The sequence below is a fragment of the Phragmites australis genome, chromosome 23 (assembly GCF_958298935.1).
Source record: "Phragmites australis chromosome 23, lpPhrAust1.1, whole genome shotgun sequence".
Lineage (NCBI taxonomy): Eukaryota > Viridiplantae > Streptophyta > Magnoliopsida > Poales > Poaceae > Phragmites > Phragmites australis.
The window spans coordinates 20,616,789-20,639,313 of NC_084943.1; the positions used below are offsets into that span (position 1 = coordinate 20,616,789).

Below are 22,525 nucleotides of genomic sequence, written 5' to 3' on the forward strand. Positions count from 1 at the left end.
AGTTGCACCAAGAGGAAAGTGGATAGAAAGCTCTCTGTCGCATTGATAATGGTGCTGTTGATTTGGTTGATCTTTGACTTCATTCGGCCCAACATCCTCTAAACTCCAATGCAAAACGTGAGACTCGTTGGACCTCAGCCTCCATTCCTGCCTCTTTCTTCAAGGCATGGATGAAAAGTCCTCTCAGCACTCATCCGGACTCATGCATGATCAGTCCATTGCTATTCTTTGTCGTTTTTATTGTGACTCTTGACTAGAGGTATTTTTTTTTTATCATCGTGACGTCCTACCTTTGTGTTTCTCTTCATGCATCTTCGGTTTGGCGAGGTTTTTAAGATTTGCAAGTTACGGCAATAGTGGAGACTCGGTCTTTAAAAATTTATCTAGTGTTTAATGTCGTACCCTCTTCAAAAACAATGCTATTATATTCGTCTTATATTTGAGGGAGATATTAAAGGTAAAAATGTTTTTTTTCTTCTCTAAATTTGTATCCTTCATACTATATATCTTGCCCTTTAGAATTGGTAATAGATAAACTTCACATTCGTAACATTAGCAACTCCTTTGGCAATAGTGGCTATTAATACTCACGTGGAGACTATCAAATAAAGATGCCCTTGAAGTTATCCAATAGCACAAATCATGATAGATTAGCGAATAGTATTACCACTTGGATCATTTAAACACCAATGATTTGATGTGAGAGACCCACTGGACAAGTGTTCTGGGTGCTCGAGCCTCGAGGAAAGTGGATAGAAAGCGCACGCTCTCTCTCTCTCTCTCGCTCGCTCGCTTTGGCTCTGGCATTGAAAAAATGGTGATGTGGATTTGATTGATCTTGGTGCCCCATCTTCTCCATTCCAAAGCAAAACGTGAGACTTGTTGGACCTCGGCCTCCATTCCTGCCTCTTTCTTCAAGCCGTCCTCTCACCTCACGTGCTCTTTCTTTCTCTGCGTCATGGAGTGGAAACATGCTTGCGTATGGCAACAAAATAGTTTCCCACAAATTGGCCCATGTTCTACGCTGACAACACTAGCGTCATGCGAAAGGAAATTTTACGACACTTTTTATCGAAAAACTCCTATAAAATTTTAATCTATACTGTTCTTTTCTGATTTAACAGTTATCATGTGTAACTGAGAGAAAGAAAAGAGACACATAATATATACAGAAGTAAATTTTTCTATAAGACCGAATTTGCTAGAATTTCCTTCCGCGTCATGCTACCTCTTCGGTCCTGAGACCCACATGTCTGTCACTAATCACTTGCCAACTTCGCTTTGTATCCTGCCAGTCGGCCACTATTGACCCGCACTCCTCATCTTGATAGATGAGAAAATCTCCGTCTCAAAAACAAATATAGACGAGAGAGTCCAATGCAATTGTAAAAGATTAATGCTCACATCAGCAGAACAGTTTCTACAAATTTCATAATACCAAGAACAAGTATTTTCATATTTCAAGAAAGAAAAGAATTGACATTTGAAACCTTGTAGTCCTCATCTGTGCAGTGTGCACTCACACAGCATGCAGGGCCAGGAATCAGGGCCATGTTTTTGATAGGAGCAGTTGCCAGTTAGACACAGTGATTGTTTAGCCAATTGATCCTCATCTTTTTACTGTTGCCATCAGATTTAGGTGAGATTCCCTTTGACTACAAAAACAACTGAGCAGAGCACTGCATCAAATGGAATAAAGAAACCTGAGCAGTGACTTTTCAGGACACAATTGAGGGCCCGTGGTTATTTCTACATGCTATCTTTTATTTTCTCATTATATTTCTTAAAAAATTTTGTTCCTAATTATTCATACTTCATAATACTAACTATCTCTTATTTTCTCTACTTTAAAAATTAACTCTATAAGATTCCTTTTCACATAAATAAGATTTTCATCCATATCATTTTTTATCTCCACCCTCGTCCACTTCCCTTTTATCTTTATATTACATTAATAAGAACTGCCTACTATCTACCCCACTAAAATTGCCCTCAGTGGCGGACCCAGGATTTAGCGATTGGGTATTCAATATTAAAAAAAATATTCAATCCAAAATACGAGAAGTCCATAGTAGCGTAAATTTTAAAGTATAAATTGTTCATAGTAGAGAAGTTTCAACTAATTAAAAGAAATTACAAAGCATTTAAAGAAAATTACAATTTAACTTTGTGTTCCTTTATAGCTTAGAAGCGTTTAATGATGTCACTATCCTTAATTTGCATAAAAAATTCACGTTCAACTGCTGATTGTCGAACTGGACAGTCACAACATAAAGATCATAAATACCTGATGTTTGTTGCTATGTGGGCTCTTTTCAGTTAGATAAAAATGCAAAACCCTCCCAAAAGTCACTTGGATTTTAACTTTCCCCTCCAAAAATTATTTTGTTGCAAAAAAAACCCCAAAGGTTTGATTTTGTTGCAAAAACACGCCCAAAAATTTAAAAAATTTAAAAAAATCACAAAAAATTCTAAAAAAAACTAGAGACAATTATAAGACCTTTTGTGAAATTTGTTTTCAAAAATAATATCCTTTGCATCATATTACATGGAGAGTAAGTTTGAAAAAAAAGAAAAACATGCAACTCATTTATTAATTCGAGTTAAATGCATAGTTAATTATTTACTAATCCAAAAATTATGAAACAAATTTTTTTAGTCTTCTTACATGCTCCTCTATCTTGTAAAAATACATGAAATCTTGAAATAGTTACTGTAACGTGCAGGATTGAGTAAATGTGTTGCAGATAGATTAATTCATAACTAATCCATAACACCCCCAAAATTAGTGAAACCACTTTTATTAGTTTACTAAAATAATTAGTTTACGATTTGCTGAGTGGTCTGATGGATTGAAGCAACAAAGATATATATACGTAGTATAGGTGCTATATACTCAATTTTTTTGCAAAAAAGTTAGGTATTCAATTGAATACCCATGCATCATGGGTCCGCCCATGATTGCCCTCGACAAAACCATCACTGTTTATCCGTGTTTAGCACTGCCGCTATTTAATTTATTTGGAGCGACACATCTTTCTACTCCACGGGAGTAGCTTGGAAGGGAGATTGGAGGAGTACAAAGAGAAGGAAGCGGCAACCACCACCCTATTCTTCCTCGAGAATCTCTCTATCTGAGAGCTCAATCTTAAAAATCCTCCCGGTCATTTTCTCTGGGCTCGATTCGGGGGTGGCTGGAGCTGAGGGCTGCAGAGATTTCGGCGAAAGACTCGAGCTTTTCTTCATTTGCGGCTGCATTGGGAGAAGAGAAGGTCGAACATTCCTGGGGGTAGCTCAGCCGACTTGCGGGCGGTCTTGGGTTGGGCGCGGCGTCGAGGTAATGGCCTCAGCTTGAAATATCTTGAATTCAGCTTATTCTCGCTTCGGTTTAGTAGAAAATTCTGCAGCAAATTGCCTTGCGACTAGGTTGGTTGAGGCCATGGCCGCCGCCGCACTGGGTTCAGTTCGTGATCCGATGTTGCTTAGATGATTGTTACGAGGGGAGCTGGTGTCGTGTGGTTCCATGAATCAATTATAGTGTACTTTGTTGATTCGAGGTTCAGATTCAGCTGGGGTTTTCTTAGGTTTTGCTCAATTTGTTTCTCTGTGGGATAAACCTAGTTGTTCAGTTTCCTTCGATTTGAGTCTTTAAAAAAGGTTTCGTTAGATTAGGGAAGATAATATATAGGTTTGCTAATGATTTTCATGTGAAGGGGTGTCGTTTCTTCACTACCACGGGGCCTTATTTGCCAATTCGAGACGAGCATTTCGTTGATTTCCTCTTCAACAGATGAAGTTTCTCATTTCTCATAAAAAGTTCTCTCTACTTGAAGAAGTAGAGGAGCTTAGCTTTTCTGCCTTCTGTTGCTCTAGTCTTAGTTGAAGGATGTTTTCTTGCCCCAATGTTAAAAAAGAGATATTTCGAGGTGCCTAAGTGCCAAAGAGCAAATCATAGTTTCATGATTGAGACATTGACAAAGTGGTCTGCTTAAATGAAGGAAGCTGAACAATTCCACGTACTGAATTATGACCTGTTAAAAAAAGATTACATAATAGAACAAAATTAAAACGGCAGGAGTCACTTTCAGGCTTCCAGCTGTGCTAATTGTGTAGAAATTTAGATCTTCTACCAACTATCCCCCTTATTTAAAGAGCATTATAATAAGTCTGAACCGTTCTAGTTGTCTTTTTGGTTGACAATACCATTGCAGGTGAAAGCATGAGGTTGTGGTTCCTCCTTCCTCTTCTCTGTCTGCCTACACTGATTCGATCAGAGGATTATGGCGATGTAACTGTTATTGTTCGAGGCTCTGAGACGATCGCTTCAACCAGCGATGAGTTTGTTTGTGCCACCATTGATTGGTGGCCTCCAGAGAAGTGTAACTACGACCAATGCCCATGGGGAAGGGCATCTGTCTTAAATTTGGTAAGTTCCCAATAATACGCCCTTTTATCATGTGGTATTTGGTGTATCGCGAAAGAACTAATTTTTGGTCCTTTCGTGAATTTTCTCAGGACTTGACTAATCCCTTGTTGGCTAAAGCTATCCAAGGTAAAGATTCTAAATTCCTAACTCATCGAATGATTTTCTAACATTATTCAGCTGTGGACTCCCATATGGAGGTTTATTTCTTACACTACCTAAAACATCACTGGGAAGAAGATAACAATTCATGCTGAATGGTAGAGTAGACCCTAACATCTAATGTATAATTGATCTTGTTCTTAAATGTACCATTCGGTACCTATGCCATCTTTATTTTACCAAGCCACAAAAAATCTGTGTAGAGATAGTCTTCTCAAATCTAGTTTGCCTTCTAGATGACACTTCAGCATATTTCCCATCATACATTTATTCCTTCCACTTTTGTTCTTGTAGCCTTTAGCCCACTGCGAGTAAGAGTCGGAGGCTCCTTACAAGATCAAGTGTTATATGGCACACCAAATTTAGGATCTCCATGCAGCCCATTTACAAAGATTTCAGGTGGCCTATTTGGATTTTCTCAAGGATGCATAACCATGGAAAGATGGGATGCTATTAACGATCTGTTCCTGAACACTGGGTGAGGCCTTCCTTCTCTAGTCGTTTATTGCCCTCTGCATTTTCTTCAAGGGATATATTTTAGCATGGACTGTCGAATATGCCACATCTTGGATATTATTATATGATAACAGTACATGCAGTAAGAATATCCTTATTATGTTCCTTTGGAATAGTATATTACTTCATACAGCTGTTCCCTAAACCTATTTTCTTTGATCCCTTCAGTGCAGTTGTCACGTTTGGTCTTAATGCTCTTCAAGGGCGACAGCAGATACGCAGAGGAGTCTGGGGAGGTGCTTGGGATTCTAGCAATGCTCGAGAGTTCATGGAATACACAGTTTCAATGAACTATCCTATAGATTCTTGGGAATTTGGTAATGCAATGTGATAAAATTCTTTATTTGCTGCTCTTGAGCTGGGAATATCTTCCATTCCTACAATACTTATATAAGATGATGTACTCATGTCACAGGTAATGAATTGAGTGGAAGTGGAATTGGTGCAAGTGTGGGAGCTGAACAATATGGAAAGGACATAGTTGAACTCCAAACCATCATCAACCAGTTATATGGAAATTCCACGAAACCGCTAGTGGTAGCCCCGGGAGGATTCTTTGACCAAAAATGGTTTGCTCAACTTCTTGAGGTCTCTGGGCCAAATGTTCTCAATGCAATGACTCATCATATTTACAATCTTGGTGCTGGTGAGTACTTTTCAGATATAATGCTGGCACTAGTCATTGAGTAATCTTTGTTTTCTGTTGTATGATGACACAATTATGGTAACTTCAATCTTGATTAGGTAATGATCCACAAGTTCCAAATAGAATTTTGGACCCACAATATTTGAGCCGGGCTTCCGATACATTCAGAGATCTCCAACTCACAATACAACGCCATGGACCATGGTCTGCTCCATGGGTTGGGGAAGCTGGTGGTGCATATAACAGTGGCAGCCGTCTCGTCTCCAATACTTTCCTGAATAGCTTCTGGTGATTGCTTGTCAGATATACAAATATTCCTGTCTTCACCATGGTTGTTTTCTCGTTTCGTTCTCACGTTTGCTGTTTCAACTAGGTATCTCGATCAACTTGGCCAGTCAGCAAAGTATGACACCAAGGTTTACTGCAGACAGACTTTGATTGGAGGCAACTATGGGCTTCTTGACACCGACACCTTCGTGCCGAACCCTGATTACTACAGGCAAGTCTCTATACTGAACGTACTTCCACAAACATGCTCTACTACTTGCATATGCCTTGGATTAAACCACGGTATCTGTTCAGCGCCTTGCTGTGGCATCGGATCATGGGGAAGGGCGTCCTTTCCATAGACATCAGTGGTTCTTCGTACTTGCGTGCCTATGCGCATTGTGGAAAGCAAAAGGTATGATTCAACCCCAAGACTTTGATTAATCAACCATTCGTGTTCACGAAACTGAAAGAACCTAAGTTTTGAAGTTTTATTGCACACTCATGTCAGCCTGTTAAGAAAACATAGCTTTCTGAGATTTCCAATGAACAGATGCCGATGCCTTAGCTCTCAAAATGTTCTTATTACAGGGCGGTGTCGCTCTCCTCTTGCTCAACCTGCACCGAAACATGGGATTCATGGTTTCAGTCAGGAATGACCTCAATGTAGACCTCGTAGGGGGGCAAGGGATCAGAAGGGACAATGCCTTTGTCCATGGCCTGAAAAGGACGGTCTCCTGGGTCGGGAGCAAAGCTTCAGATGGGCTGGCAAAGAGGGAAGAGTACCATCTGACAGCGAAAGATGGGAACGTTTTCACCCGGACCATGCTGCTGAATGGAGATCCTCTTGAGCTCACTGAAGATGGTTCCATCCCTCCATTGTATCCGATGCAAGTTTCGGTTAACTCACCAATCTATGTTGCTCCTCTCTCCATTGCGTTTGTCGTCTTCCCGGATTTCGAGGCTGAAGCTTGCGGCCAATGATCAACTGTAGATAGAATATCACGAGGTTTTCTGCTATGATATAGCTGTTCTTAAGAATACGTACACTGTAAAGATTTATATTTTAGTTTTCTGATTTGTGCCCCAATTGGGCCATCTATTCTTCATATAGACTGTGATTGGTTGTCCACATATATGGATATTGGCTCGATAGATGTGTATAATTTTAGAGAGATAAGCTTTGGGTGTGATTGGTTGCCCGCACAGATGGATGTTGGTTTGACAGATGCTCAACTTTTGTCGATAGATGCTCAACTTCTAGCTCGATGGTTCTTCATATAGGAGCGTTGGGTGCGATTGGTTGTCCACAATTATCAACTATAGATAGAATATCATGAGGTTTTCTGTTACGATAGAGCTGTTAAGAATACGTACATTGTAAAGATTTGTGTTTTAGTTATTTGATCTATGCTCCAATTGGACCATCTACGTTCTTTAAATAGGGTGTGATTGGTTACTCATACATATAGATGCTGGCTCGATAGATGCGTATAATCTAAGAGAGATGAGCGTTGGATGTGATTGATTGCCCATACAGATGGATGCTGGTTCAACATATGCATATAATCGTAGAGAGATGAGCGTTTGGTTGCTTGCATGTTCTGTTCTAGTCTAACTTGGTGAATGTAATATCCGTTTGCAGCTTGGTTCAAGAGCTTTCCTCTGCAGCTTAGCCCATCGGATATAGGCTCTTGTATTTGCTCATATAGACAGATTTGTTAGTGTCACAAAATTATTTTCATACGGGCAATCAATTACAGTCAACTCTTATATTCGCTCATATAGTCTCATATTCTGCTTTTCAACAAATATAACTCAATTTAGCATGTTCAGATAGATATAATCTACTAAACACTCTTCTTTTCATCAAATATAACTCTCCTCAACCTGTATATAAGGTCCATACGAACATACAAATTCACGTGTAATTCCTCGATGTTCAATACATCAACATCTCCAGGGAGAGAAAAAAAAAGGGAACAAATCTTCAGCTTTCGCCTGATCTTAAATCAAATTCCAGAGAAAATTGTGCGTTACAATTTGCAGATGTGAGTCTCTTTTTGTGTGTGTTTAGAGCTGCATTGATCTCCCCACCGGCCACTGACCAAAATTAGTTGAAGTTGTTTCTTCTGTAAACAATATATAACCAAATGAATGCATACAGCAACTGAGAGTCCAGATAGACAGTTCAATGATACAAAGAGATAAGTAATCTTTTGAGATGATCACAAACAGACATTACAAAAATAAGGAGCAAGTGTACAGGGTTTGCTTTGCAAAAATCAAAATTCCCATGCTTTTCACATGGTGAACTGTGTATACTCTTCATCAATTACAAGAGTGATGGGGCTACCATCAATTCTGCCAAATCAGGCAACTTATACTGCTCCATCAAATACAAAAGAACCATCCTAAACAATATTGTAATTTCATGAGCTATGATACAAATGGAATAAATTAAAAAGGGATCCTATAGTAAATGGGAAAAAACATTTCCTTTCTGCCCATTAAATATTTCCATCAGCACATGTACCTGTGGGATTGCTGAGCAGAGAGCATTCCCCGGTTACCCTTCACAAACTCTGATATTTGTCTCCAAAATAATGAATTTAATTTCACTTAATATATGCCTTTATTTATTTTTGTCACACCAATCTACAACTGAGGTTCCATTATATGGCAATTTCTTATGAATTCATTCGAGTAGTTCACATGTCTTGTCCAAAATGGTTGCAGATGTTTAAAACCAATCTCCAGCCATGGTTTACTCTGTCCGTTATAATGTATAACTGCTGCTTGTCGAACACTACTGATATCTGTCTTTTCTTGATAACCCAAGCCTAACAGATGCCACGATGGATCAATTGGATGAACATGGCCTTTAAATGCTATAAGGCCTGGTGGTAATGTGCCAAGCCTCCAAAGTGTGAAGTTTGACTTCAGATTCTGCATGCAAAAGAGTAAGAGTGGAAGCTCATCAACCTGTACTTTCAAATGTAAAAATATAGATTACGGAAAGCTTCAACAATCACTAAACTGGAAAGTAATGCTGATAAAATGGAATTCAGCATCGCTCGCTACAAAGTAACATCATATGATTTTCAAGCAATCACATGAAAATCTCCCAATCTTTTAAGCAAATCAGCAGACATGTATGGATTTTTTTTTATTTGGTGTCCTTTAGAACTTTGCTACAAGAAAGGGGCAGTTAAGTTCAAAGGCCATATTAGACTTCCAATAGTTGTATATATTCAGTTGTTTACTATGAAACGACAAAAAAATATCTATGCTTACCTCCTTGACCCAATGATGGTACTTATCTTTAATTGTTGTCTTCCTCCATGCATTCAGATCAAATATATTCATGCCATATGCCCAAGCACACTCTGAAGGGTCAAAGTTATTCACGATGAGGGGATGAGAAAAGTTAAAATAATTCCTGAACCTCTTAGACATCACCCAACTGTCTCCACCTCTGCAAGTCTCAACAGCACCATTAACCTTCCCAGCTAGATCAATATCCCAAAGTGATGACAGGTCATGCTGGACAACAATGTCGTCATCAAGAAATACGACCTTGTTGAGGTTTGGGAACAACTGCTTTCACAGATTACAAGTGTTATTACGTCATTGCGTAACTTTCAGCAAAAAAGAGGTAGGTTAACAACCATAACTGCATTTTGAACAAGTCAGCACCATTATAGATTTTTTTTTCATCTATAGTTAGATAGAAGTCCAAATAACTCAAAGAAGGGAGGAAATGTATTTATTGCCTCTTAACCACAAAACGATCAGCTAAGTACAATAGGTTCACAGTGGCTAGTTTCACAGAGTAAGAAACTAAAATACTTTCAATTCTTTTGCATTTTTTTTATTGTTTCAGCTCATTCTTCCATCACATACTATGCATGATTACTTGTTCATCAAATATGCCAGAGCTAACAAAACTATACTAAGAAGTAAGACTGTAAGTATAGTCAGAAGAAAATTCTTCTACCTCAGGCAAGTATATTCGAATATGATTGAGCACGCAAGTATATGTTGGACTTCCTGCCTGCAGCTTGGCTGCAAAAACCCTTGGACTGTCACTAGCACTGGCCCTTGCAAGGTGATTTCCATGGTAAAGATCTCTGACAGCGCGTTGAGTTTCTATAGCTTCAAGAACGGGAACATTTTCTTTTGTTAACCAATCAAATTGGTGAACACCTTTCACCTCAACAATAGCAGGGTAATGAGAATTCAAAGCAAACCATGAATGCATGGCAGGATAGGTCTTTTTGTCAGTAATAACATGGAAGACTATCCTCTCAGGCTTCAGCGATGATCCAATTGTCGATCTGACAACAACTGAGGCTGCAAGGATGTTATCTGATGCTAAAACAAAATGGTAATAGGAGTTGTCGGAAAGGTGCGGCACCAACTCAGGGGGTGGCAGTTGTTTCCTTGCAAGGGCATTTGAGGAGTATTCATCGGTTAAACGCAATGAAAGGCAATAAAGGCCTTTAGGAATAACAATTGCAGCATAGTGTTTGTTTAACTGCTCTGATAATCTTGATGATCTCAATTCCTTATCCATGCTCTCCATCTGCATGGCATTGTGTAGAAAATGAGTATAAAAATTGCAACTTGCTGACACAAGGGAAGCAGAGAAAGTTGAATAGATGACACACTAGCTGATATAATAAAACTTGAGGATGGTGGCCACTGGCACTAAGTGCATTAGCATTGTGTGAGTTGGTGTAAGTACCAAAAAGGTTAACGATATCTAAGCAAGATATGTATTTACTTTCCAAGCCATGCTGATTTGCAATAAAATAACTTGAGATTTAGAGTCAGCTAGATGGAGGCTAGTAATCCTTCTTTACTCTAAAATTGATTCCTAATGCAGCATACTCATTATGCCACATCACCTTTAAAACTGTAGCCATTGGACGGAACTCAATTAACTTGTAAACCTTCAGATTTGAAATATACTTGTGATATGCTTCAATTACTGCCAAAATTCAAGTGCTTGGACAGAAAAAGGAGGCTGTACAATACTTTCAGTGTTTAAAAGAAGGGGGAAATAAAGAAGCTAGCTTACCGTTGCTTTCAACTTAAAAGCAAATGACCTTAAATCATAATCATTATTCTTCATATCCCAGATAAATTCATCAAAAGATTCTGGCACTTTTAAATCGATAGGAACTTCCTCAGGATTTATTTCGTCAAGCATCGCATACAAATCCCTCACAAGCCTCTGCATATTAGAATACATAGGTCCAATAAATAAACCTCAAAATGAAAAGAAATAAAAGACTAAAGCACATGTTAGTACTTAGTACCATGGAACCATCGTTGCCCCTACCAAGAAGGCGTGGACCTAATCGCCTTCCCAGACAATCTGATAATAGCAGCTGGTGATTAGTAACGAATGGTTGACCAGACATATTATACAATTGATTTTTTTTAGCAAATTTCAGCATTGAGTAAAAAGCATGTTGCACCAAAAACTAAATAATGGAAACCCACCCCATGCTGAGTTGCATATTGCCACGGTGCAGCAACAATAATAGACACCTCTTTCTTTACAAGATTTAAAGTATTTAACTGATCCTGTGACAGTAAGTAGACATAGATGACAAAGGGAGGCCCTTCTTTATAAATGTGTAGATTATGATTTACTAACCCTAGCAAATAGATCTCAAAATTCTACTGTACATAGCTTGTAGACCAATGGTTCATTTGGGCATAGCATTCTGGCATAAAACGTTAAGTTGTTCTGCCAATAAAATGCACCTAATTTCTCAATGAACCATGAAATACATCATGACCATCACGTAGCAGGAACAAAAGCCACACGTGTTCCGGAAGTGATCTTAGCAACTACTTAATCTGCCACATAAGCGGCAAATGTCCTCTCGAGTTACCTTCTATTTAGATAGGCCAACATAAGCAGTTTTTGGAAGCTTGAGCAAACCAAGTTGGCACTTTGGCAGTTATTAATCAGCCAACTAAGCACATATGCAACCAATAAACTGCCCAAAGAGGCACTAGATTCTAGCAACAGCAAATGGGCAAGTCACGCTAGCCACGGCCAATTTAGTTACATGTGTGCGCTACGTTACAAGAATTCAGGTTAAAAATGACAAATTTATCAACCGCCTTCCTGTTATTGACCGACCAATCGTAATTCATGCTATCGCATGCACATTGAGCACCTCTAGGCAAGCAGTACATTATCTAAACTCTTTTGGAACTAACATTGTGCTACATCACATCATTTCAGGAATGAAAGTAGCAGCACGCTTCATTCCAGGAAAATGCAAATAGCAGCACACATCATTTCAAGAAGGGAAGCGGCAGCACGTGCGGACGCCCCTACGTACGTACCCAGGGAGGAGCACTTGTTGAAGCCCTCGAGGGTCATGACTGCGGTGAGTATGAAGACGAAGGGCAGGAGGAAGGCGAGGATGAGGACGGTGTGGAAGATGGTGCGGTAGGAGAAGTGGCGCGCGGCGGCCTTGAGCCTCATCAAGTCTAGCAGGCCATGGCTAGTGGAGATGGTGATGCTCCTCAAGCTCGGCGACAGCCGGATCTGCATCCTCGCTCGCCGCCCACGGTCGCTGCTCCCTCTTCGAATCCCAAGAATCTTGCAAGCATCGGGAGCCGCGGCGGCCCGCGGGGCGGCTCAGAGGGGGCATCGCAGCCCGGCGCCGAGGGGGCTGGAGGCGCCGCCGGCCGGATCCGGCATTGGCGCGAGAGAAGCCGACAGCCTCAAGAAACGATCGATCGGCTCTTCGCGCCTTCTCACCTCCTAATCCGCCCCCCCCCCCCTGCCGCGTCCTCGATTTCCTTTCCGCTGCTCGCCCAGCCCGAATCAAGAAACCAGGGTTGTTGTCTCCCTGGTCAGATTCCTCGCCCAGTTCTTCTTCGGGCAAGAACTCGAGAAGGGGGGGGGGGGGTGGATCGCGCGGGAGGAATGGGAATGCGAGGGTTTGATCTCGGTTTCTCGTCGGCGAGCGGAGCGAGGCGGATTGGGGATTAGGAGGCACGGCACGGGAGAGAGGGAGACGAGGGATTTGACCCGATGAACACGGCGGGGCGGCACGGCAGCGAGCCCGAGTGAGTCAGGTCGGCCGGGTCGGACTCGGACTCCCGCGTGGTTTGGTTGGGTTGGGTCAAACTCGAACCGAGCGGTCGTCACGGGAAGATGAATAAAATATCTTCGCTGGGTAGTTGGGTAAGTACGCAGCACGATGACCTTAGTCGGATTATTGTAGACATACGCCCACTCTCACACATATGTTCAATTTAGGCGAAATAGCCAAATTCGTCCCTCATCTTTCGCTCGAAGCTCAAATTCGTCCCTCAACTTTTAAAGCGGCCAATGTAGTTCCTCAACTTTCGTTTTGAGTTCAATTTTGTCCCTGGTCCGAGGTGGCAGTCCACCTGGCGTGCTGGCCTATGCCTGCTCAGCTGAGGAAAGTTTTTGGCTAAGTCATCTACTGAGAAGTACCTCTTTTGCCCTCATCCTTTCTTTCTCCACGGGCTGCAAGCAACCGGTTCTCGTTCGTGTTTTCTTGGCCATGGCGGCTGCACCCCTTCCGTAGGGTTCGTGGGGTGGGGAAAGGAGCTGCTGGAAGGCGGCGTTGTAGAGGTGCGTGGCTGATCTGGGAGATTGGGCTACCGAAGAAGAGCGAGAAGGGAGTTGCTGGAAGGCGACGTTGCGGAGGTTCGACAACGACGGCGGCGGGAGGAGCTGGAATCACCGTGAGACACCAGGACAAGGTAATTGGATGGGGCTTTTACCTGTTGATTGATTTTTTGTGGTGTTTTTGCTTTGATTTGACCATAGGGTGGTTCGTGTAGGGCTTAAAAAGGATGGGAGATTGTGAGGTATTGGCTGTCAAGTTTTATTTTAATGGGCAATTTGTTCTTGATAGGTCAAAAGTGCAATACTTTAATGGGGATGAGGGAGTATCACACATAGACAAGCTGAAAATTTCAATCCCAGAGCTTGAAGCCCATCTTATGGACCACACAACCTTTAAGACTTCTGTTAGGATGTATTGGTTGCCATCCGGTGCTGTATTGAATAGTGGAATGAGGTTGCTTGTAGATGACAAGTCATGTTTGGATATGGTTGATGCGGTAGGATCTGTCGGCGCCGTGGACATATACACTGAACTAATTGATGTGGACATGGGTGGCACTAATGAAACAGAGACACAATATGGAGATGAAGACGTGTTTGACTTGTTTCGAGATGATAACATCATGGATTTAGATGCTGCAGTTGGTCTCTTGCATGGTCAGAATGAACAAGATGGTGCTCCACTTGCTCTTTCGAGTGGTGATAATGTAGAAGATGGTAACCAAAATGAGCAAGGTGAACAAGAAGAAGAATCAGATAGTGATTGTGATAGGACAGGCTTTACGACTGACGAGGATGATGAAGCAAGGGAGATTAAAAGTAATTACACAGAATTCATGTCAAAAATGAAGAGGAGAGGAGATGTTCCATTGGACACCCCAATTGCATTGGATCCAAACACCATGACTCAAGGTAATGAAAATGGAGATGGCCTTGCATACTTTGATTCAGATGAGGAGGCATCGTATGATGATGACAGTGATGGTGGTGCCAAGAGAAGGAAGTGTCGGTTTCCAATCTTTGATAGTCGGGCCGAGGTTCCCCACTTTGCCGTGGACATGTGCTTTAGAGGCAGGGATCAGTTGAAGGATGCAATAGAAAGGTATACATTGAAGATGAAGGTTAATATCAGGTTTGTCAAGAATGACAAAAAGAGGCTCAGGGCTGTTTGCAGATGGAAAGGTTGTCCCTGGGTTTTGCATGCTTCATACAACTCGAGGAGTGATTGGTTTCAAATTGTAACATATAATCCAAATCATGCATGTTGCCCGGACTTGAATAATAAAAGGTTGTCGACAAATAGACTATGTGATAAGTATGAGAGTACTATCAAGGCTAATCCAACATGGAAGGCTAGAACATTGAAGGAGACAGTACAAGAAGAGATGGGTGTGGATGTGTCGATCACAATGGTTAAGAGAGCAAAAGCAAAGGTTATCAAGAAGGTACTGGATTCTCAGAGTGGGGAGTACTCAAGGTTGTTTGACTATGCTCTTGAGTTGCAGCGAAGTAATCCAGGTAGCAGTGTGCATGTTGCTCTTGATCCAGAAGAAGAGGATCATGTGTTTCAAAGAATTTATATTTGCTTGGATGCGTGTCGAAGGGGATTCTTAGAAGGATGCAGGAGAGTGATTGGGCTTGATGGTTGCTTCCTGAAGGGTCTTATGAAAGGAGAGCTACTGTCAGCTATTGGAAGGGATGCAAATAATCAAATTTACCCCATAGCATGGGCAGTTGTGGAATATGAGAATGCAAATTCATGGGCATGGTTTCTTGGACACCTTCAGAAAGATATAAATATCCCATATGGTGGTGAAGGGTGGGTGTTCCTAACAGATCAACAAAAGGTAATTTTGAATCACAATAGTGCATTAAGATGTACTTTATTTTAAGATGTTCCTAACATTTAATTCATTGTTGAAGGGCCTACTATCTGTAGTTAACCAGCTATTTCCAATGGCCGAGCATAGGATGTGTGCACGACATATTTATGCCAACTAGAGGAAAAGACATAGGCTACAAGAGTACCAAAAGAGATTTTGGAAAATTGCAAGGGCATCAAATGTGATGTTGTTTAATCACTACAAGAACAAGTTAGCTAGCATAACCCCCGTAGGATGGGAGAATTTGAACAAAACAGATCCTATCCATTGGTGCAGAGCTTGGTTCAGGCTTGGATCCAATTGTGAATCAATTGATAACAATATGAGTGAATCATTCAATAGCTGGATTATAGAAGCAAGGTTCAAACCTATCATAACCATGCTAGAAGATATAAGGATCCAGGTGACCAGAAGGATCCAAGAGAATAGGAGCAATAGTGAGAGGTGGATAATGGCTATATGTCCCAACATTCTAAGAAAGGTTAGAAAGATAAGGTATGCTACCCAATTTTGTCATGTCTTATGGAATGGTGATGCTGGTTTTGAAATAAGGGAGAAAAAATGGAGGTTCACAGTTGATCTGAAAATGAAGACATGCTCCTGCAGATATTGGCAAGTTTCTGGTATTCCTTGTCAATATGCTTGTGCTGCCCTGTTCAAGATGTCAGAAGAGCCAAACAGCTACATAGATATGTGTTTCTCTATTGAGCAATACAAAAAGACATATCAGCATGTTCTGAAACCAGTTGAGCACGAGTCAGCATGGCCTGTGTCTCCAAATCCTAAACCTTTACCTCCAAGAGTGAAGAAGATGCCAGATCGATCAAAGAAAAATAGAAGGAAGGATCCTTCAGAACAAAAGAAATCGAGCACTAAGTCATCTAAGATTGGAAGTAATAACAAATGTAGACGTTGCAATAGCAAGGGTCACAACTCAAGGACATGCTCAATGGTGTTTATGTGTTTCAGTTTCTTTTTCATTTTTATTATTGCTGTAATTGTTTTCTTATCTTGATAGAACACTAACTTTTGTTGTGTAGCAGGTGGAACAATCGGCATCACAATCGGCATCCCATGATGCATCTTCTCCACAGGAAAAAAGTTCACAAGCATTGGTTGCTCGAAGTCAGGCAAATACCACGCCACTAGCTATTGAACCTGCACAATCCAAGCAATCTAGAGGAAAGCGTCCAGCAGCAACTTCCAATACTAAATCAAGTAATAGCAAAATGCCTGAGGGCTTTGGATTGTACTACAGTGAGCGAACTGGTTCATCCTTCATTCAGGTCAATAAATTTTACTTATCAATCCAATATCGTTGCATTATTCCACTACACTGCAGTAATTTAAACTTTTTTCCAGTCCGGCCATAAGAGGAGATTGGTGTCTTTCGGAAGGTCTAAGTCCACTGCACAAGCATCCGCAAAGGCAGTCGCTTGTGGGAGTGCCTCTGTTATCATTGAGACAAGTGCTGCTGGTCGGCTTGGCTCAACTGCAAAGGCAACCATCAATATAACAGGCGGCCGCGCGAGCGCAAATATCCAATCTCCTTCTAGTGGACGTGGAACAGCGTTATGACAAAGCAGGACCTCTCAGAAAAAAATCTGGAAATCAACTAGTGCCTTCAGAGAAGAGCATCGTGTAGTACCTCTCCAAGAGTGATCTGTAACTTTTATGTTGAACCTAGGAGCTTGTTTGAACATCTAGTGCTTCTGTTATGCCAAATATGAGACCTGCCACTTTTATGTTGAACCTATGAGCTTGTGTGTGTGTATGTTCTGCTTAGATCTGTCACTTTTATGTTGAACCTATGAGCTTGTGTGAACATCTAGTGCTTATGTTTTGATAAATGTGGGGACCCTGTTGTGTGTATGTTATGCCAAATATATGTTCATTTCTGGAGATCTGGAGAACATTGGAACATGTCATTTCTGGAGAAGAAGTCATATTCAGCACAAGCATGTTTCCCTTGCCTGAAACAATATTCTGGACAATAAGTCCTTTCTGGAGAACAAGTCATAGCATTAACAAGATTCTGAAGAACAAGTCATTACACTTTTCCTTGACATCAACCTGAAATCTACAACACCAGCCACAGGCCAACTTGTAGCATTAACAAAATTCTGGAGAACAAGTCATTACAACACCAGCCACAGGCCACCAGCTATTACAGCAGTAAAACACAACAAAATGACAATGCAACTTCGTTGTTCTCTAATTGTTTCACTCAATTCACATATTGTTTCCCTTGCCTTCTGTCTGGACACAAAAAGTTCATCCCACTGCCTAGCTGAATGCACATACAGCTCCGTCAGGTTTTGATTCATAAACACAAGTTCCTCAATCACTCTTTTAGCTCTGCCATCAAATTTTTGGTCAATCCAGTACTTGAAGTCGCATGGCTCCTCGACCTGGGAGCATGCCAAGAACCTCCGGCCTACATCCGTATCAGACCAGCTGCAATCTAGCACCGGGTAGAGGCCATGGCGGCACCTCAGCCCTGTCCTCACGACCATGCCCTCCCTGTGTTCTTCAAGCAATTGATCCAGCTGTGAAAATCAATCAAAACCAAGAAGAATTCAACAAATTACTCAAAAAAGGAACCAATTTTGACAACAACCAATCTCTCATTTGCTAAATTCGGGCAAAAGTTGGTTCCCAAACCCTACATCAACTTGACCCCTTACCTCCACCTCCAAGCCGTTCAAAGCTGATTCCTCGTGACCTGCCGTTCCTCTTCCCCTCCCTCGCCTGGATCCGGCGCCCATGGATCCTCTCGCCATGGGAGCGGATCCGGTGCTAGTGGCTGTGCGACAACAGAGCCGAGCGAAGAAACGGAAAGTGGAAGGCGTGTGGGTGTGTGAGCGGAGAAACGGGCTTGGTGACTCCTAACAGGTGCCTGTGTCATTGAGGGGCAATATTGTCCTTTCATATGTGTGCAAAATGCAACATCACAACCCTAACGTTCCTCAGCTGAGCAGGCATAGGCCAGCACGCCAGGTGGACTGCCACCTTGGACCAGGGACAAAATTGAACTCAAAACGAAAGTTGAGGGACTACATTGGCCGCTTTAAAAGTTGAGGGACAAATTTGAGCTTCGAGCGAAAGATGAGGGACGAATTTGGCTATTTCGCCTTCAATTTATATATGATAACCGATCGAAAATCTCTACTTCGGTTTTCAAACCGAACGGTAACTAAATTTAAATTAAAAAAAAAAAACAAATTTTTTTTTACAAAACTAGAGACAAGTCTTAGATCTTCTGTGAAAAAATTTCAAAAATAATATCGTTTGCATCATATTCTATAAGGAGAAAGTTTGAAAAAAAAAAGTTGAAACGTGTGGCTCAATTATTAACTCATGTTAAGAAAAAGCTTAACATGCAAACACATATTTTTTCCTTGTGTATGACGTATCAGAGGATCTTTATAATTGATTTCACTTCATTTAGAGTTTTATTAATTTCTTCATGATTTTTACAAAGTCCACAAGCATAAAGTGAATATGTTAAGAAACAGCACTGTAATTAATTTTTTCATGTCTACCATTATTTTTCCTACATAAAGCATAGTATAAATAAACTAATAAAAATGGTCTCAATAATTTTGGAGGTGTGATTGGTCAGTTATGAATTAATCTAGTTGCAACACAGTTACACAATCCTGCATGTTACCATAACTAATTCATGAGTTAATGTATTTTTAAAAGATATAGGATCATGTAAGAAGACTAACAAAATTAGTTTCATGATTTTTAGATTAGCAAAGAGTAAAGTATGTATTTAACTTGGTTTAACAAATGCATTTTCTCACAGACAAAATCAACTTTTTTATAAGTATAAATACTTTTATCATGTAGATTATGTTACATGGAAACCAACAAAATTTGTTTCACTTGATTTGAAGCTCAGATAAATTAGTTATTGATTTTACAAGATAGAGCCAATTTTTGGGGGTTTTTTTTGTTGAACTTCACTGAAAATTGAGAAAATCGCTCGATAAATCGAGAAAACTGAGCGGTTACCGATAATGCGGAAAATTCGAGAAAACCACTTAATAAATCGAGAAAAAATCGACCGGTTACCGAACGGAGAATCTGGCAATTTTTTTGTCCAAATTTTAAATTTTAGTAAATGAATTTTGTATGAATTTCAGCCGAATTTCAAGCGGTTATCGCGATAACCACGCATTTTCGGTTACCACTCGGGATCGGTTACTGTTTCAAAAATAGTAAGTAAAACCCTACTCACACACCGCCTATAAAACTTGGAGATGGACAAAGATGACATGTACGTCTAATTGTTGTTTATCATTGAAAAATTCATCTTAACCACACTAGAAGCAAATATAATGGTCTGTTTGTTTGAACTAGAGATTTAAAAAATAACTTGTAGATTGTGAATTGTAAAAAATTAGATCGTGAAAAGCTAGATTGTGAAAAGCTTTTATATTATAGATTAAAAAAATTATAGATAATTTAGTAAAATAGACTTTCACAATCTATAAAAAGCTAAGAGAAAACAGTTTCTCAGATTTCTATAATGCAACAAACGGATTATAAAAAGTTATAATAAAAAATTGTATATTTATTTCAGTTTCAGATAGTAAAAACTGAAAGCCGCAATCTGAAACTAAAATAAACACACCCTAAATTATCTTCACTTGGGCAGTTAGGTAAGTACTTAGCACGACGACCTTAGTCGAATTATTATTATTATTTAAATATCGGTATAATATATAGACATATATACACCTCACACATCATTTATAAAAATTGGGGATAGACGAAGACATCAGTTATGTCGGGTTGTCGCTTATCATATAAAAAAATTTATCAACCAATAGAAATAAATATAAGATTTGATCTATGGTGAATAAGAAACTACAACCATCCTATTAACCACGCAAGCTAATGATTGGTTCTCATCCCGATAACAATACAAAATATGACCATTTTCCGAAGCTAGAAAACTGACGTCATGTGCAGTCCTAACGGAAACCGGCCAGTGTAAAATTTGCTGGCATTGGAATCAGCACGAAGCGTGTTCTGAACCTGCATGGAATTTCAACGCATTGGCGTGGTTGGGTGCACCTGCACGACTGCATGAGATGTGAAAAGTCGAGGATGGGCAGTCACGGAGCACTCTCTCTCTGTTTCCATGCATCCACAGCCAAGGAACACATACACATAGAGATAGAGGTGGTTCTTTTGAATAATGATGTAACCCACAAAAATTGACTACTCTTCTCCCTCTCTTTCTTTTCTTTTTTATTCCGATTAAATTTGACTCCTTTTCAGCTGAGCCCCCTAGAGCTGACCCAGGGTACGAGTTTACCTCTGTGATTTTTGAATCTAACATGATCAGATGTACGTGGAAGATGGCATGTCACGATTCACACGTGACACTTGTGAGGTGATGGTAACGCTAAGTTATTGCGTGGGAATTCTCCCTGGCCTGGCACGTACGGAATGTTACTCGAAGATATGCATATATAGATGGATTACGGTTCACCCATGCGTCATTCCTCCCTACGTGGGTCATAGAAATATAGCAGCAAGCAAGCGTTAACGATATTATATTTATAACAAAAACCTTTTTATGTAGGTATTTTTTTAGGCATCTACTGATTAAGATTTTAGATATTGATGTACAAGTAGAACGGGAAAGAGGATATACGCATGGCTTGTCAAGCTTTGGCGATAGTGACCATGGACTTTTTTGTCAAAAATGTGTGACGGTTTAATAATATGTTGGATATGTTGGATGATTACATATTCATGCGGTCTTTATGTTATTTTATTTCCCTTCAATTTTCAGCTATATGTTAAGATAATTAATATGATAATGAACAATGGTTGTATACATCACATGATACAAAAGGCCGAAACGCTTTTGGTGAGTTCAAAATGTGTATCATGTTTTCCATATTTTATCTTCAAACCTATTGATTGCTTGTTATTTTTATTATAATTATGTAATGCGAAAAAAGTATTTGTTGGGTAAAACGTAGGAAATTTGGAGTCAATCTCGAAACTTAGTACAGATGCGTAGAAGACGTAATTTGGAACAACTTCCATTTTGGAATCACTGACTGAATCAATACCATGAGATTTGGAGGAGTGTGATGCGATCGCCACTTACCGTACCGCTTGACTGTACCACTCATCAAAAGCGCTGCCTCATCAAACAGAATGACTTCTATAAAGTGGTCTGCCGCCATGTCGCAAGGGGGGGGGGGGGGAGAACAACCGTCACACCACCAGGCAGAGTTTAGGGTTTTATGAGAGATCCAAATCCCCCTCTGCTCATGCCTTAGAACACTTCCGAAAGATCATTAGTTAGAGAGTCGAGATTGAGAGATTGAGGTAGTTTGTAATTTGATCTCTTGATCCATTTGCATTGAAGAAACTTCGGATTATTTGTTTTTGACGAGGATATATAATTAATATAATATATTCCCTAAATATTGTATATCTGAAAAAGGTATATGAGGATAATTTGTATCTTGCTCGGTACAGGTTTAGACGTAGCCACCATGCAGTAAGGTTTGGAGACAATATACTTCGAAGCTGATCATCCTAGATACGAAAGTTATCTTCTATTCGAAAATGATTCCTAGATATTCGAGAGTCTAACGATCCAAGTAGGATACGACCGGAAGAGTCTGAATAGGATACACCTTAGGTTTCCTCACTATATAAGGCGAGGAGAGGAGTACGTCCAGGGCAACCGAAAGCAAAAGGAAACAAAGCAAAAGTAGAGCAATCAAGCCTCATCAACTCGTGCCTTCAGATCTCTGAAATCGCGAACCCCATCCTCGAGTCTAGTTAGATAGAAGAATTGAAGATCCACGACAGTAACCATTCCTTATACGACTATATCTTTAGTAGTAGATACATAGAAATCTGCCTAGTTCTTAAGGTTAGATCCATTCACATACATAATTGTACATCATGATCATAAGAATAACCAAGAAAAGACAAAATAT

The 22,525-nt window shown here is 40.3% G+C and overlaps 2 protein-coding genes across 3 annotated transcripts; one reads left to right on the forward strand and one right to left on the reverse strand.

Annotated features, from left to right (window-relative positions):
- Positions 1 to 3,011: 3,011 nt before the first annotated feature.
- On the forward strand, positions 3,012 to 7,123 carry LOC133906324 (heparanase-like protein 1). Its single transcript, XM_062348193.1, has 10 exons — positions 3,012 to 3,337; positions 4,212 to 4,426; positions 4,516 to 4,552; positions 4,880 to 5,063; positions 5,270 to 5,418; positions 5,517 to 5,747; positions 5,846 to 6,035; positions 6,121 to 6,246; positions 6,330 to 6,429; positions 6,606 to 7,123. Exons 2-10 carry the CDS (start codon positions 4,220 to 4,222, stop codon positions 6,996 to 6,998), a joined length of 1,617 nt encoding a protein of 538 aa, XP_062204177.1. The 5' UTR covers positions 3,012 to 3,337; positions 4,212 to 4,219; the 3' UTR covers positions 6,999 to 7,123.
- A 1,086-nt stretch (positions 7,124 to 8,209) lies between these two features.
- Positions 8,210 to 13,173, reverse strand: LOC133906160 (probable galacturonosyltransferase 13). 2 transcript variants are annotated; one of them, XM_062347964.1, is made up of 6 exons: positions 12,390 to 13,173; positions 11,342 to 11,400; positions 11,101 to 11,256; positions 10,015 to 10,602; positions 9,312 to 9,614; positions 8,210 to 8,963 (listed from the first exon to the last, which is right to left on the reverse strand). In XM_062347964.1, the coding sequence occupies exons 1-6, from the start codon at positions 12,598 to 12,600 to the stop codon at positions 8,673 to 8,675; spliced, it is 1,608 nt and encodes a 535-aa protein (XP_062203948.1). In that variant the 5' UTR covers positions 12,601 to 13,173; the 3' UTR covers positions 8,210 to 8,672. The 2 variants fall into 2 exon arrangements, with proteins under 2 accessions (XP_062203948.1, XP_062203950.1); XM_062347966.1 differs by lacking the exon at positions 11,342 to 11,400 and having other exon boundaries at positions 12,390 to 12,530.
- Between the last annotated feature and the right edge of the window lie 9,352 nt (positions 13,174 to 22,525).

What these genes read in the sequence shown, in the direction of transcription:
- LOC133906324 (XM_062348193.1), top strand. Translation starts at nt 4,220, where the DNA reads ATGAGGTTGTGGTTCCTCCTTCCTCTTCTCTGTCTGCCTACACTGATT. An exon ending in GTTGGCTAAAGCTATCCAAG is followed by an intron (nt 4,553 to 4,879) that starts GTAAAGATTCTA and finishes TTGTTCTTGTAG; the next exon opens with CCTTTAGCCCACTGCGAGTA. An exon ending in ACTTTCCTGAATAGCTTCTG is followed by an intron (nt 6,036 to 6,120) that starts GTGATTGCTTGT and finishes TGTTTCAACTAG; the next exon opens with GTATCTCGATCAACTTGGCC.
- LOC133906160 (XM_062347964.1), bottom strand. Translation starts at nt 12,600, where the DNA reads ATGCAGATCCGGCTGTCGCCGAGCTTGAGGAGCATCACCATCTCCACT. An exon ending in CAACAAGTGCTCCTCCCTGG is followed by an intron (nt 11,401 to 12,389) that starts GTACGTACGTAG and finishes TGCTATTATCAG; the next exon opens with ATTGTCTGGGAAGGCGATTA. An exon ending in GGGGCAACGATGGTTCCATG is followed by an intron (nt 11,257 to 11,341) that starts GTACTAAGTACT and finishes TCTAATATGCAG; the next exon opens with AGGCTTGTGAGGGATTTGTA.